The sequence below is a fragment of the Heloderma suspectum genome, chromosome 2 (genome assembly GCF_057233095.1).
Source record: "Heloderma suspectum isolate Gila_16-S chromosome 2, 16-S_ref, whole genome shotgun sequence".
NCBI lineage: Eukaryota > Metazoa > Chordata > Lepidosauria > Squamata > Helodermatidae > Heloderma > Heloderma suspectum.
The window spans coordinates 372,083,473-372,095,333 of record NC_139459.1 but is presented as its reverse complement, the minus strand read 5'-3'; the positions used below and the strand labels follow the sequence as shown (position 1 = coordinate 372,095,333).

Here is an 11,861-nt window from a genome sequence, read left to right as displayed (position 1 = left end):
GAGTTATTGTGTGGTCTCAACCCTGTCGTGCTAACAAACCATGATTTAAGGAGCGCCTCCAGCAGCACCAGACAGGCCGCTTAACAAGATCAGCCTCGGATGGCCTTCTCTCTGTCCCATCAGCCAAGACAGCTAGACTGGTGGGGACGAGGGAGAGGGCCTTTTCTGTGGTGGCCCCCACTCTGTGGAACTCCCTCCCTAGGGAACTCCGCCATGCTCCCTCTTTAATGAGCTTCCACCATGCATTAAAAATGTGGTTGTTCAGGCAGGCATTTGGGGTGGGTTAGGGTATTTTAGAAAACGTTTTTATTGTAGAATTTTATTGTTTTAAACAGTTTTATTATATGCTGTACATCGCCCAGAGTGGCTGGGTGACCAGCCAGATGGGCCATCGATTGATAAATAAACAAACAAACAAACAAACAAACATTTATTATTCACAAACAACCCACACTTCACAACCCAGCAACAAACCATGGGTTCTCTTTATGGTTAACAAACATTGTTTTGTTAGGGCAATTGCGTTCAGATAAGTTGATAGCCCACGATTCAACAACAACCCATGGTTCAACAACAATGCACACTCAACCCATACTGAACCTTTGAGTGAGGCTTCTCGTGCTGTCTGAACCAAGCCACTGGGTCTGCGAATACCAGGTGCTCAGAAGCAACAACAGGATGGGGCTAATGGAGGCACACCTTGTTCCTGGCCTTCTTGGAAGCCTTTGGATGGCCCTTAGGGGAAGAAACATGGTGGACCTTTGGCCTTTTCCAATGTCTTATGTTCCTAAGCCTGTATGTGTGAATGGAGCCTTCAGGCATCCAATCCACTTCCACCAGATGCAGCCGCTGACATCCAGGCCTGACATCATCTACTGTGGCTTTGGCAAAGGTCCAACAAGCAAGGGTGGCTTCAGTAGAGACCTCAGAAGGGTGGCTTTAGTAGAGACCTCAGAAGACACCCCAAAAACCACCCAAACAGGAAGAGGATACTGGCTACTAAAATGGAGCAAGAATGCAGAAAGAGGCTACAATTATTTTTTATCCCTTTTAACTTGATTGTATCAACCCAGAGAATGGGGGAGCCTTACCCAAGGAGGCCGTGATCCCCAAATTTTCCTCCATGATTTCCCTGTGCAGGGCTCTTTGGTCCTGATCCAGCAGGGCCCACTCCTCCTTGGTAAAACGGACAGCCACCTCCTCGAAGGTCACCTGGAAGGAGAAACATCACCTGGGAGCTCGATCAGGAATGGAAATTATGTTGCCAGGGCTAAACCTTCACGTGTGCCATTCGCAGGCTCCTTTGTGGGCAACTTTGATGGGAGAGGAAAAGGGACAGATCCTTTCGGGCCAGGAGATGTGCAAGAAAAAGAGGCACCCAGGCTGCCCCCTCCCCTGTGAACATTCCCCTTACCTGATCCAGGTGCACAGAAGCTGCTTCCAGCCCACGACGACGAAGAGACGAGCTACTGTATTTTGCCTCCATCCTCAATCCGTCTCCTGTGAGGGACACAGAAGATAAAGGGAGGATTGATTTACTATCAACACTGTTTGCCATTCAAGTCTGCCTGTACTTTATGTAGCCTCAACTGCACCATCTTGACACAACAGGGAGGGTCAACAGATTTGGGGTACCCCTGAAATTTGCTAGTGTACAAAAAATCTTAAGGAAAAGGCCCCAAGGGGGCCCATACCCATCAAAATGGCTCAACCAGGACTCAATGGCCTTGGAATGTGATCTCACTGACTGGAGGGCAGGGGTGGGGGGGGCATGATAACCATGTGGGAGGGAGAACGGGGTGGAGGATGTGGAGGAGGACAGAGGAAGAGAGACACAGATATACAAAGGGGCAGAGACAGCCCTCTCACTGTCTGGCTAGGTCATTTCCTGGTATATACTGAGCAGTTATTTCAGATTATTTGCAAGGATGGAAGTGAGAGCTGCCTCTATATATCAGTGGTGACATTCCAGAGATTAATGAAGCTGAGATTTGGACAGGCATGTGTCCAGCTCCCCTCTGAGGAAAATCCAAGTTGATGAGAAAAAAGAAAACCAAATGGACCAGGGAAAATATCCCAAAGCAGCCTCTGAGGAACTGGGACACTTTGATTGACTCTTGGAGGAGGAAACCTGAGAAAGCTGGGTGTGGGGAATGGGGCCCCGAATGGAAACACTTTACACTGCACTGTTTTGTTGCACTGGTCTACTTCTTTACTATCCACATACCCCACATTTAACCCAGATTGGATCCCAAGGTGAAAAATGCCCCCTGAATCCTCACCCAGCGAGGTGGCACTTCCGTCGCCCCTCAGCATGGTCAGCGGCTCCTGGCTGGTGTCTGCTGGAGCCGTATCTGTCTCAGGGAAGTCCGTGGCCTCTTCTGCAAGGGAATCCTGAGCCAGAGAGAACAGAGAGGTTTGGAAAGAGAGGGAGGGGGAGAGAGGGAGTGAGGGATTAGAAGAGGAACATGCCGGACAAGTCTTCGGTCAGAGGAGGACCACCCTGGGTGATTTCCAAAAATTGTCAGCAAGCGATGGGGATGCTCATGACATCCTTGCCATGTTTCCCAGCCCTTTGAACCTCCCAGGATGAAACGGTCTCACCTGCTGCTCTGCCTGCTTCTTGTCCTGCGCCCGACTTAGGAGGAATCCTTCTGCCAGGGCCACCGCCTGGGAACTGGTCTCCGCCCTACATTCCCTGACCCAGCTCTCCATCTCTGGGGGTAGGACAGCCAGGAATTTCTCCAGGATCACCAGGTCCAGGATCTGAGCCTTGGTGTGTTGCTCTGGCTTCAACCACTGACGGCAGAGACGGTGGAGTCGGCTGCAAACCTCTCGGGGCCCTTCGACCTCCTGGTAGTGGAACTGCCTGAAGTGCTGGTGCTGTACGTCTGAGCTGAGGGTGTCTTCCCCCAGCATGCTCTGCACGGCGCCTTCCCAGAACTCCCCACTGCTCTCAGCCTTGATGGCATCAGAGCCTTTTCCTGCTCCTGGGCCAGCTGAGTCCTGCTCTTCCATCTCTGATCTGGGCTCCGGGACAAGCAAGAGTTCCTGTCTTCTGGCCCTCCTGCCAAGTTCTGGGGCTGCCTGAATCGGCTGTGCTGCTGGCTCCTGCTACACAAACATGTTCTGTGAGTGAACGATTATATGCTTGAAGGAGGAAGCAAGATATTTGATCACGAAAAAGCAGACAATATTCTGATTGAGACCAGGTCGTCTCCCTATAGGAAAGGCAGGTGATTGCCAAGACTCCAGCAGAAACTAGAGACTGGGACAAGACAAAAGAAAGCTTCCTTCACCCGAGGCTCACAGTCCAAAGCCATCATCTGGAAAACCGCAGTGCAAGCACAGCATCCCTGCCCACCGGCTTCTCTCTAACATTTTCCCCGTCCACCCACACTTTTTTCCTGCCATCCCTTCATCCCCCCTTCCCAGAACAGCTGTTTCCGCTTCACCTTCTTTCCTTCACAACACCCCCCCCCAACCTCACAATCTGCAGCTGCCTGGGTGGATTGAGGGCTTGGAGGCATCTCTCCCCCTTTGGGGGGTCTTCATCTGGGAGTCTTCTCACCACCCCCCACTTGCCTGCCCAGCTGGCATTTTCCACCAAATCCCCCACTGCAGCCCTTGGGGGTCGCCTCCGCCCCAATGCAAAGATTGCTCACCAGACCCCGCTGCAAGGGGGGAACCTAAGGACACTCCGCCCCACATGGATGGGAGGGGGCAGAGCAGGAAGACGCTTCTCTAGGAATCCAGATTTCCTCTTTTTAACCCCTTAGATGGAGTCTGCCAGAGAGCACGCAGCAGAAGCATCAGAGCATTTGCATGCAACCTCTCACTCCGGATTAACTCTGTCAAGCAAACACTTTTTAACCGGGCAGACCCAGAACAGTACCATTTACGCTAGGTGGGCATCATTCATGGGATGAGACTCAGACAGTGGAGGCTGGTGGCTCTGATTTCGGTGGGGCTGTGAATGCATTCTGGGTTTCAGTCAGAACCAGCCAGAACTCTAAAGGAGCTAGCCAAGGCCAGAGTCAGTTTTGACTAATAGCCATTACAAACAACGTGACTTAATGCATCCTGAAATAACACAACGTAGACAGAACTCAAGCTAAGGAATCACCTGAGCTATTGACTGCAGTAGCATTCAGACTGAAGCCACAAATGTGTTTTGTGGCCTTAGCAAACGGGGCTGTTTTGCGTCTAACACCAGCGTCCCAATCTGAGAGTAAGCAGCAAATCTTCACACCGATACTTTTACCCTGTAGATGCCGAGATCTGTCCCAGGAGTCTCTCCCAGGGGATGTGATGTACATGACAGTACAGTACATAACGTGAGGTATCCTCCACCGCTCCCAGACCACGGATCCAGAACCGTAGGTTCCTTGCAGCATGCCTCCATCTTCCATAGCTATTGAAGGTGCTGAACCTGTTTGGGGGATAGGGTTCAGCACCTCGGATAGCTGCTTTAGAGTTCTGGCTGTTTCTGACTAAAACCCAGAATAGATTCACAGCCCCACTGAAATCGGAGCCACCAGTCTTGACTGGATTTAGTGTGTGTGTGTGTGTGTGTGTGTGTGTGCTGATGATGCGGCCTCCCTTTAAACCCCATCTGTAACCTGGCAGAAAAAATAAAAGAGCAAATAAGGCTGTGCAGTTGGTGAATTGCTCCAGTGTACAACAGCCATTTATTCTAGCTTGACAGTCAGGTGATTGACAAACACACAGACGTTTCATGCTGATCATTAGAACATAGGTACTGTGCAGGATCAAACCAAGGGTCCATCTGGTCCAGCATTCTGTTCGCACAGTGTTTCAAACTGAGCTGGGCAGACAGTAAACCTATGCCTTCACCAGACAGAATTCACCGACTGTTGGAGACCTTCTCAGGGGTATGGAGCCGCACTTAAGGAAGAGTGTTTTGGGACCGATTATGTAATGGTGTAAATTTTCCTTTATAGGTTACAACAGGGTTCCCCAACCTTTTTTGGCTGGTGGGCATATTTGGAATTTTAAGTAAGCGCTGTGCCATCGTGGTGACTTGCCCATGAGCAAAATGGCTGCCATAATGGTTCAACGACAACTCAAGCTGAACCTATACTCAACTACTGAGCGTGGGCTATCATATTGTCTGAACCCGGTCACTAGGGCTGTTCACACAACATGTTAACCACACTTGGTGGTTGAGGGTGGGTTGTTGTTGAACCATGGGTTGTTTGTTGAACCCAGGGGTTAGTGTGTTGTCTGAACTCAGAATATATTCCACAGGGTGGCTTCTTAACCATGCAGTGTGGCTTGTGAACCACCCTGAACCACCCAACAACAAACCATGGGTTCTCAAGCTGGCTTGTTCTCATGGCATAATTAAAGATAAACAGAGAAAAGTTAGGCTGTGGCAAGCCATCATTGTGTGGTAATTATATCCCCTGTTGTGGTTGGGGCCTTGTGGGCAAATGAGCTGTACTGTATGGTAGTCTTGGGCAGGCAGCACATTAAAACTGTAATCAATACAAATGAGTTGGATTGATCCCTTTTGCGGCCTGGATTTCTGTCTGTGAGTACATGGTTTGTTCAATCCTGGTCAATCCCAAGGCTGCTGAGGGTCAGTGCTTACACAAGCAACCCACCAAATCTAGTATTAATCGGCTCCCGTGTAGATCCCTTGGAAGTACATAGTCTGCTACAGAAAGGTGGATTATAAAGAGCAATTCTTAACTCTCCACAACTCTGTATGGGACAAATAAAGATGGTTTGAGAAATCACTTAATGTCTTTTCATTAATTTATTAGATTTATAATCTGGCTTTTAAACAAATAATTATCAGGTGGCTTACAAGCAGTAGGAAATAGTACAACCCCAACCCCACCACCCCAACCCCCCCATACATACACACACACACACACCCCAGTAGCCAGGAGTTCTCTGGCTGATGAATGGGGCCAGAAATGGCTTCCCTTCCATTCTGCAGTCCTAGGGTGACCGGCAGTTGAAGGCAAGGGGAAACAAGCTAACCACCAGTAATGACAGACCACATGACAGAGACACAGACACATGAACTAGACCCTGTGGCACACCCAGATGCAGACTCCGGCATTATGTGACTTAATAGTGTCACCCACAACATCAGGGGTTCATCCACTGCTCATCTTCCAATGTTATATGTACCGTCATTGGCCAGCAATGCCCTAAGGCATTCTGTACAGGCCAAACAGGCCAGTCTCTATGCAAAAGAATAAATGAACACAAATCTCATATCAGAAATATTCAAACCCTGGTGGACTGACCTTAAGGTTGCCACTCTTGAGGAAAGGAACTTCAAAGACGGTGTGAAACAGCTACACTACAATTTATGAAGAGCTTTGACTCCATCTCCTGTGCTTGTTTTAATCATGGTACATACCGAGAGGCCGTAGCTCAGTGGTGGAGCCCCTGCATGCAAAGAAGGTCCCAGGTTTGATGCCCAGCTTCTCCAGGTAGGGCCAGGAAAGAATCCTGCCTGAAACCCTGGAGAGCTGCTGCTGCAAATCAGTGTCCACAATACTGGGCTAGATGGACCCAGGGGCTGACTCAGTACTGGGCTGCTTCCTATGTTCCTACCCTGGTGGACGGGTGAAAATCTGACAAAGACCACACCTGGGGGAGCCATTCATCCAGGTGCTGCTTTAGTCAGAAATGGCTTCACCCACCACACAGCTTCCCTGATAGGGGGGATGTGGGGCAGATGACACAGTGAGCCCTGTGGCCACCAGGAGTGCTCCTCAAGGCCATACAGCTCAGCTGGGAGCCCCCCTCATTTTTAATCTCCCTCTCGTGACCAAGGGAGAGATCAAAGGCAAGTGGATGTGGCATGCGGAAGGGGGCCATCCTTCCTGGAAGACCTTGTAGGCTGGATTGGGAAACCTTCCAGGCGGATTTAGGCCCCCAGCCAAAGGTTCCCCATCGCTGCTCTATCATCTCTCCCTTTATCAGTCATCACCTTCTATATTCTGCTCTATCTCCTGTCACCTTCTATCTTCCACCATCTGCTCTCATGCACCACAATGGAGAGAACAGCTCTAATAGCACCCAACCATAGTCTTCACAAACATGTAGGAAGAAAGCCAGACTATGAAGCACATGGTCTTTGATGTCTATATACTAATGCCCAGAGTATGGGAAACAAACAGAACGAACTTGAACTCTTAATACAAGAGGGAAATTATGACTTGATAGGTGTAACTGAGACTTGGTGGGATGACTCTCATGACTGGAATACAGCAATTGAAGGATATAACTTGTTCAAAAAGAAAAGGAGGAACAGAAAGGGAGGTGGGGTTCCACTATATGTAAAAAATACATATCTCTGCATAGAAATACAGGAGGATGAGCTTGGTAGCCCCATCGAGAGCATCTGAGTTAAAATAAATGGAGCAAAGAATAAAAGGAACCTGGTGGTCGGAGTCTACTACCGGCCACCCAATCAAGAAGATGAGGATGATACTTTTGAAAAGCAAATAGCCAATGTTTCAAGGAAGCATGATGTAGTAGTGATGGGGGACTTCAATTTCCCCAATATTTGTTGGGAGACAAATTCTGCAAAACATGGCCCCTCCAGAAATTCCTGACTTGTGTGGCGGATAACTTCCTCCTACAGAAAGTAGAGGAAGGAACTAGAGGATCGGCTGTCCTTGACTTGATCCTAACCAATAGAGATGACTTAGTGGATCAAGTAGCAGTTACAGGAACTCTGGGGGAAAGCGACCATGTTGCACTTGAGTTCTTGGTTCTAAGGGAAGCAAAATCTGAGTATAGTCAAACGTAAACCCTGAATTTTAGGAAAGCTGATTTTAATAAACTCAGAACAATGATAAGTAAGGTCCCATGGCAAGTGACTCTAACGAGAACAGGAGTCCAAGATGGGTGAGAGCTTTTAAAAAAGGAAATTCTCAAGGCACAATTACAAAAAATTCCAACAAGAAGAAAAGGTGGAAGACAACAGAAGAAGACAATGCGACTTCACAAAAAGCTTAGAGATGACCTGAAAACAAAAAAGGACACATATAGGAAGTGGAAAGAAGGCCAAGCAACAAAGGAAGAGTACAGGCAGGTAGCACAGGATTACAGGGATAGTGTCAGGAAGGCTAAAGCTGAGAATGAGCTGAGGTTAGGGAGGGATGCTAAAAGCATCAAAAAGGCTTTCTTCAGCTACATGCACAGTAAAAGGCAGAGGAAAGAAATGGTGGTTCAGCTATAATAAGCATGGCAAAATGATAACAGATGACAAAGAAAAGGCAGAGGTGCTCAATTCCTACTTTGGCTCAGTCTTCTCCCAAAAGAGGGTCTATGACCCCCTGGCAAAGGCGAAGTACAGGCTGAAGGGGCAGGATTGCAGCTTGAGATCAATAGGCATATGGTCAAGGAACACCTAATTACCTGAATGAGTTCAAATCTCCAGGGCCAGATGAACTGCATCCTAGAGTAATAAAGGAACTGGCAGAAGAACTCTCAGAACCGCTGTCTATTCTCTTTGAGAAATCATGGAGGACGGGGGAAGTGCCAGATGATTGGAGGAGGGCAAATGTTGTCCCTGTCTTCAAAAAGGGTAAAAAGAAGGAACCTGGGAACTACAGACCAGTCAGTCTGACAATCCCTGGGAAAATTCTGGAGCGGATTATAAAGCAATCAATCTGTAAGCACCTTGAAAACAAAGCAGTGATTACTGGAAGCCAACATGGATTTGTCAAGAACAAATCCTGCCAGACGAATCTGATCTCATTTTTTGATCAAGTAACCTCCCTTGTCTCCAGCAAAGGAGATCGTTACCTTGTCGTGGTGCTGGAGCTTGAGCACCTCAATGACATCATGAGCTAAACCGTGAAGGGACGCCCAAGACGGGAAGGTCATAGCAGAGAGGTCAGACTAAATACGATCCCTGGGGAAGGAAATGGCAACCCATCCCAGTATTCTTGCCATGAAAACTAAATGGATCAGTACAACCAGAGATATGTCGGCATACCATCAGAAGATGGAACTCCCAGGTCGGAAGATGGTCAAAATGCTACTGGGGAGGAACAGAGGATAAGTTCAACTAGCCCCAGATGTGATGACGCAGCTAGCTCAAAGCCGAAAGGACAGCTAGCAGCCGATGGTGCTGGTGGTGAACGACGAATCCGATGTTCTAAAGATCAACACACCATAGGAACCTGGAATGTAAGATCTATGAGCCAGGGCAAATTGGATGTGGTTACTGGGGAGATGTCAAGATTAAATATAGACATTTTGGGTGTCAGTGAACTGAAATGGACTGGAATGGGCCACTTCACATCAAATGACCACCAGATCTACTACTGTGGACAAGAGGACCACAGAAGAAATGGAGTAGCCTTCATAATTAATAATAAAGTGGCTAAAGCAGTGCTTGGATACAATCCAAAAAATGACAGAATGATCTCAATTCAAATTCAGGGTAAGCCATTGAACATCACAGTGATCCAAATATATGCCCCAACCACAGATGCTGAAGAAGCAGAAGTAGATCAGTTCTATGAGGATCTGCAGCACCTACTGGATAGTACGCCAAACAAAGATGTTATTTTCATTACAGGAGACTGGAATGCTAAGGTGGGTAGTCAAACGACACCTGGAATTACAGGCAAGCATGGTCTGGGAGAACAAAATGAAGCAGGACATAGGCTGATAGAATTTTGCCAAGACAACTCATTGTGCATAACAAACACTCTCTTCCAACAACCTAAGAGACGACTTTATACATGGACTTCAGCAGCCAGTCGACACCGAAATCAGATTGACTACATCCTTTGTAGCCAAAGGTGGCAGACATCTATGCAGTTGGTAAAAACAAGACCTGGAGCTGATTGTAGTTCAGATCACGAACGTCTTATTGCACAACTTAGAATCAGACTAAAGAGAATAGGGAAGACCCACAGATCAGTTAGATATGAGCTCACTAATATTCCTCATGAATATGCAGTGGAGGTGAAGAATAGATTTAAGCGACTAGATTTAGTAGATAGGGTCCCGGAAGAACTATGGACAGAAGTTCGCAACATTGTTCAGGAGGCGGCAACAAAAAACGTCCCAAAGAAAAAGAAAACCAAGAAGGCAAGATGGCTGTCTGCTGAGACACTGGAAGCAGCCCAAGAAAGAAGGAAAGCAAAAGGCAACAGTGATAGGGGGAGATATGCCCAATTAAATGCAAAATTCCAGAGGTTAGCCAGAAGAGATAAGGAATTATTTTTAAACAAGTGAAAGTGGAAGAAGATAATAGAATAGGAAGGACAAGAGACCTCTTCCAGAAAATTAGAAAAATCGGAGGTAAATTCCAGGCAAAAATGGGTATGATCAAAAACAAAGATGGCAAGGACCTAACAGAAGCAGAAGAGATCAAGAAAAGGTGGCAAGAATATACGGAAGATCTGTATCAGAAGGATAATAATATCAGGGAAAGATTTGATGGTGTGGTCAGTGAGCTAGAGCCAGACATCCTGAAGAGTGAGGTTGAATGGGCCTTAAGACGCATTGCTAATAACAAGGCAGCAGGAGATGACGGTATCCCAGCTGAACTGTTTAAAATCTTGCAAGATGATGCCATCAAGGTGATGCATGCCATTTGCCAGAAAATTTGGAAAACACAAGAATGGCCACCAGATTGGAAAAAATCAACTTATATCCCCATACCAAAAAAGGGAAGCACCAAAGAATGTTCAAACTATCGAACAGTGGCACTTATTTCACATGCCAGTAAGGTAATGCTCAAGATCTTGCAAGGTAGACTCCAGCAATTCATGGAATGAGAATTGCCAGATGTACAAGCTGGGTTTAGAAAAGGCAGAGGAACTAGAGACCCAACTGCCAGTATCCGCTGGATAATGGAGAAAGCCAGGGAGTTTCAGAAAAACATCTATTTCTGTTTTATTGACTATTCTAAAGCTTTTGACCGTGTGGATCATAACAAATTGTGGCAAGTTCTTGGTGGTATGGGGATACCAAGTCAACTTGTCTGCTTCCTGAGGAATCTGTATAATGACCAAGTAGCAACGGTAAGAACAGACCACGGAACAATGGACTGGTTTAAGATTGGGAAAGGCGTACGGCAGGGTTGTATACTCTCATCCTACCTATTCAACCTGTACGCAGAACACATCATGTGACGTGCTGGGCTTGATGATGCCAAGGCTGGAGTTAAAATCACTGGAAGAAACATTCTCAGATATGCAGATGAAACCACTTTGATGGCAGAAAGCGAGGAGGAGCTGAGGAACCTCATGATGAAGGTGAAAGAAGAAAGTGCAAAAGCTGGGTTGCAGTGAAACCTCAAAAAACCAAGATTATGGCAACCAGAGAGGAGAAAACATGGAGGCAGTGACAGACTTTGTTTTTCTAGGCGCAAAGATTACTGCAGACGCTGACTGCAGCCAGGAAATCAGAAGACGTTTACTTCTTGGGAGGAGAGCAATGACAAATCTTGATAAAACAGTTCAGAGCAGAGACATCACACTGACAACAAAGGTCCGCATAGTTAAAGCAATGGTATTCCCCGTAGTAACCTATGGCTGCGAGAGCTGGACCATAAGGAAGGCTGAGCGAAGGAAGATAGATGCTTTTGAACTGTGGTGTTGGAGGAAAATTCTGAGAGTGCGTTGGACTGCAAGAAGATCAAACCAGTCCATACTCCAGGAAATAAAGCCAGACTACTCACTTGAGGGAAGGATATTAAAGGCAAAACTGAAGTACTCTGGCCACATAATGAGAAGACAGGATACCCTGGAGAAGATGCTGATGCTAGGGAAAGTGGAAGGCAAGAGGAAGAGGGGCCGACCAAGGGCAAGATGGATGGATGATATTCTAGAGGTGACGGA

General features: G+C 47.3%; 1 protein-coding gene across 2 annotated transcripts; it reads right to left on the bottom strand.

Moving 5' to 3' along the window:
* Positions 1-285: 285 nt before the first annotated feature.
* On the bottom strand, positions 286-3,711 carry LOC146356105 (zinc finger protein 202-like). 2 transcript variants are annotated; one of them, XM_084831829.1, is made up of 6 exons: positions 3,666-3,711; positions 2,605-3,111; positions 2,283-2,394; positions 1,415-1,500; positions 1,092-1,212; positions 286-735 (listed from the first exon to the last, which is right to left on the bottom strand). In XM_084831829.1, exons 2-6 carry the CDS (start codon positions 3,016-3,018, stop codon positions 662-664), a joined length of 807 nt encoding a protein of 268 aa, XP_084687955.1. In that variant the 5' UTR covers positions 3,019-3,111; positions 3,666-3,711; the 3' UTR covers positions 286-661. The 2 variants fall into 2 exon arrangements, with proteins under 2 accessions (XP_084687955.1, XP_084687953.1); XM_084831827.1 differs by lacking the exon at positions 3,666-3,711 and having other exon boundaries at positions 2,605-3,460.
* Between the last annotated feature and the right edge of the window lie 8,150 nt (positions 3,712-11,861).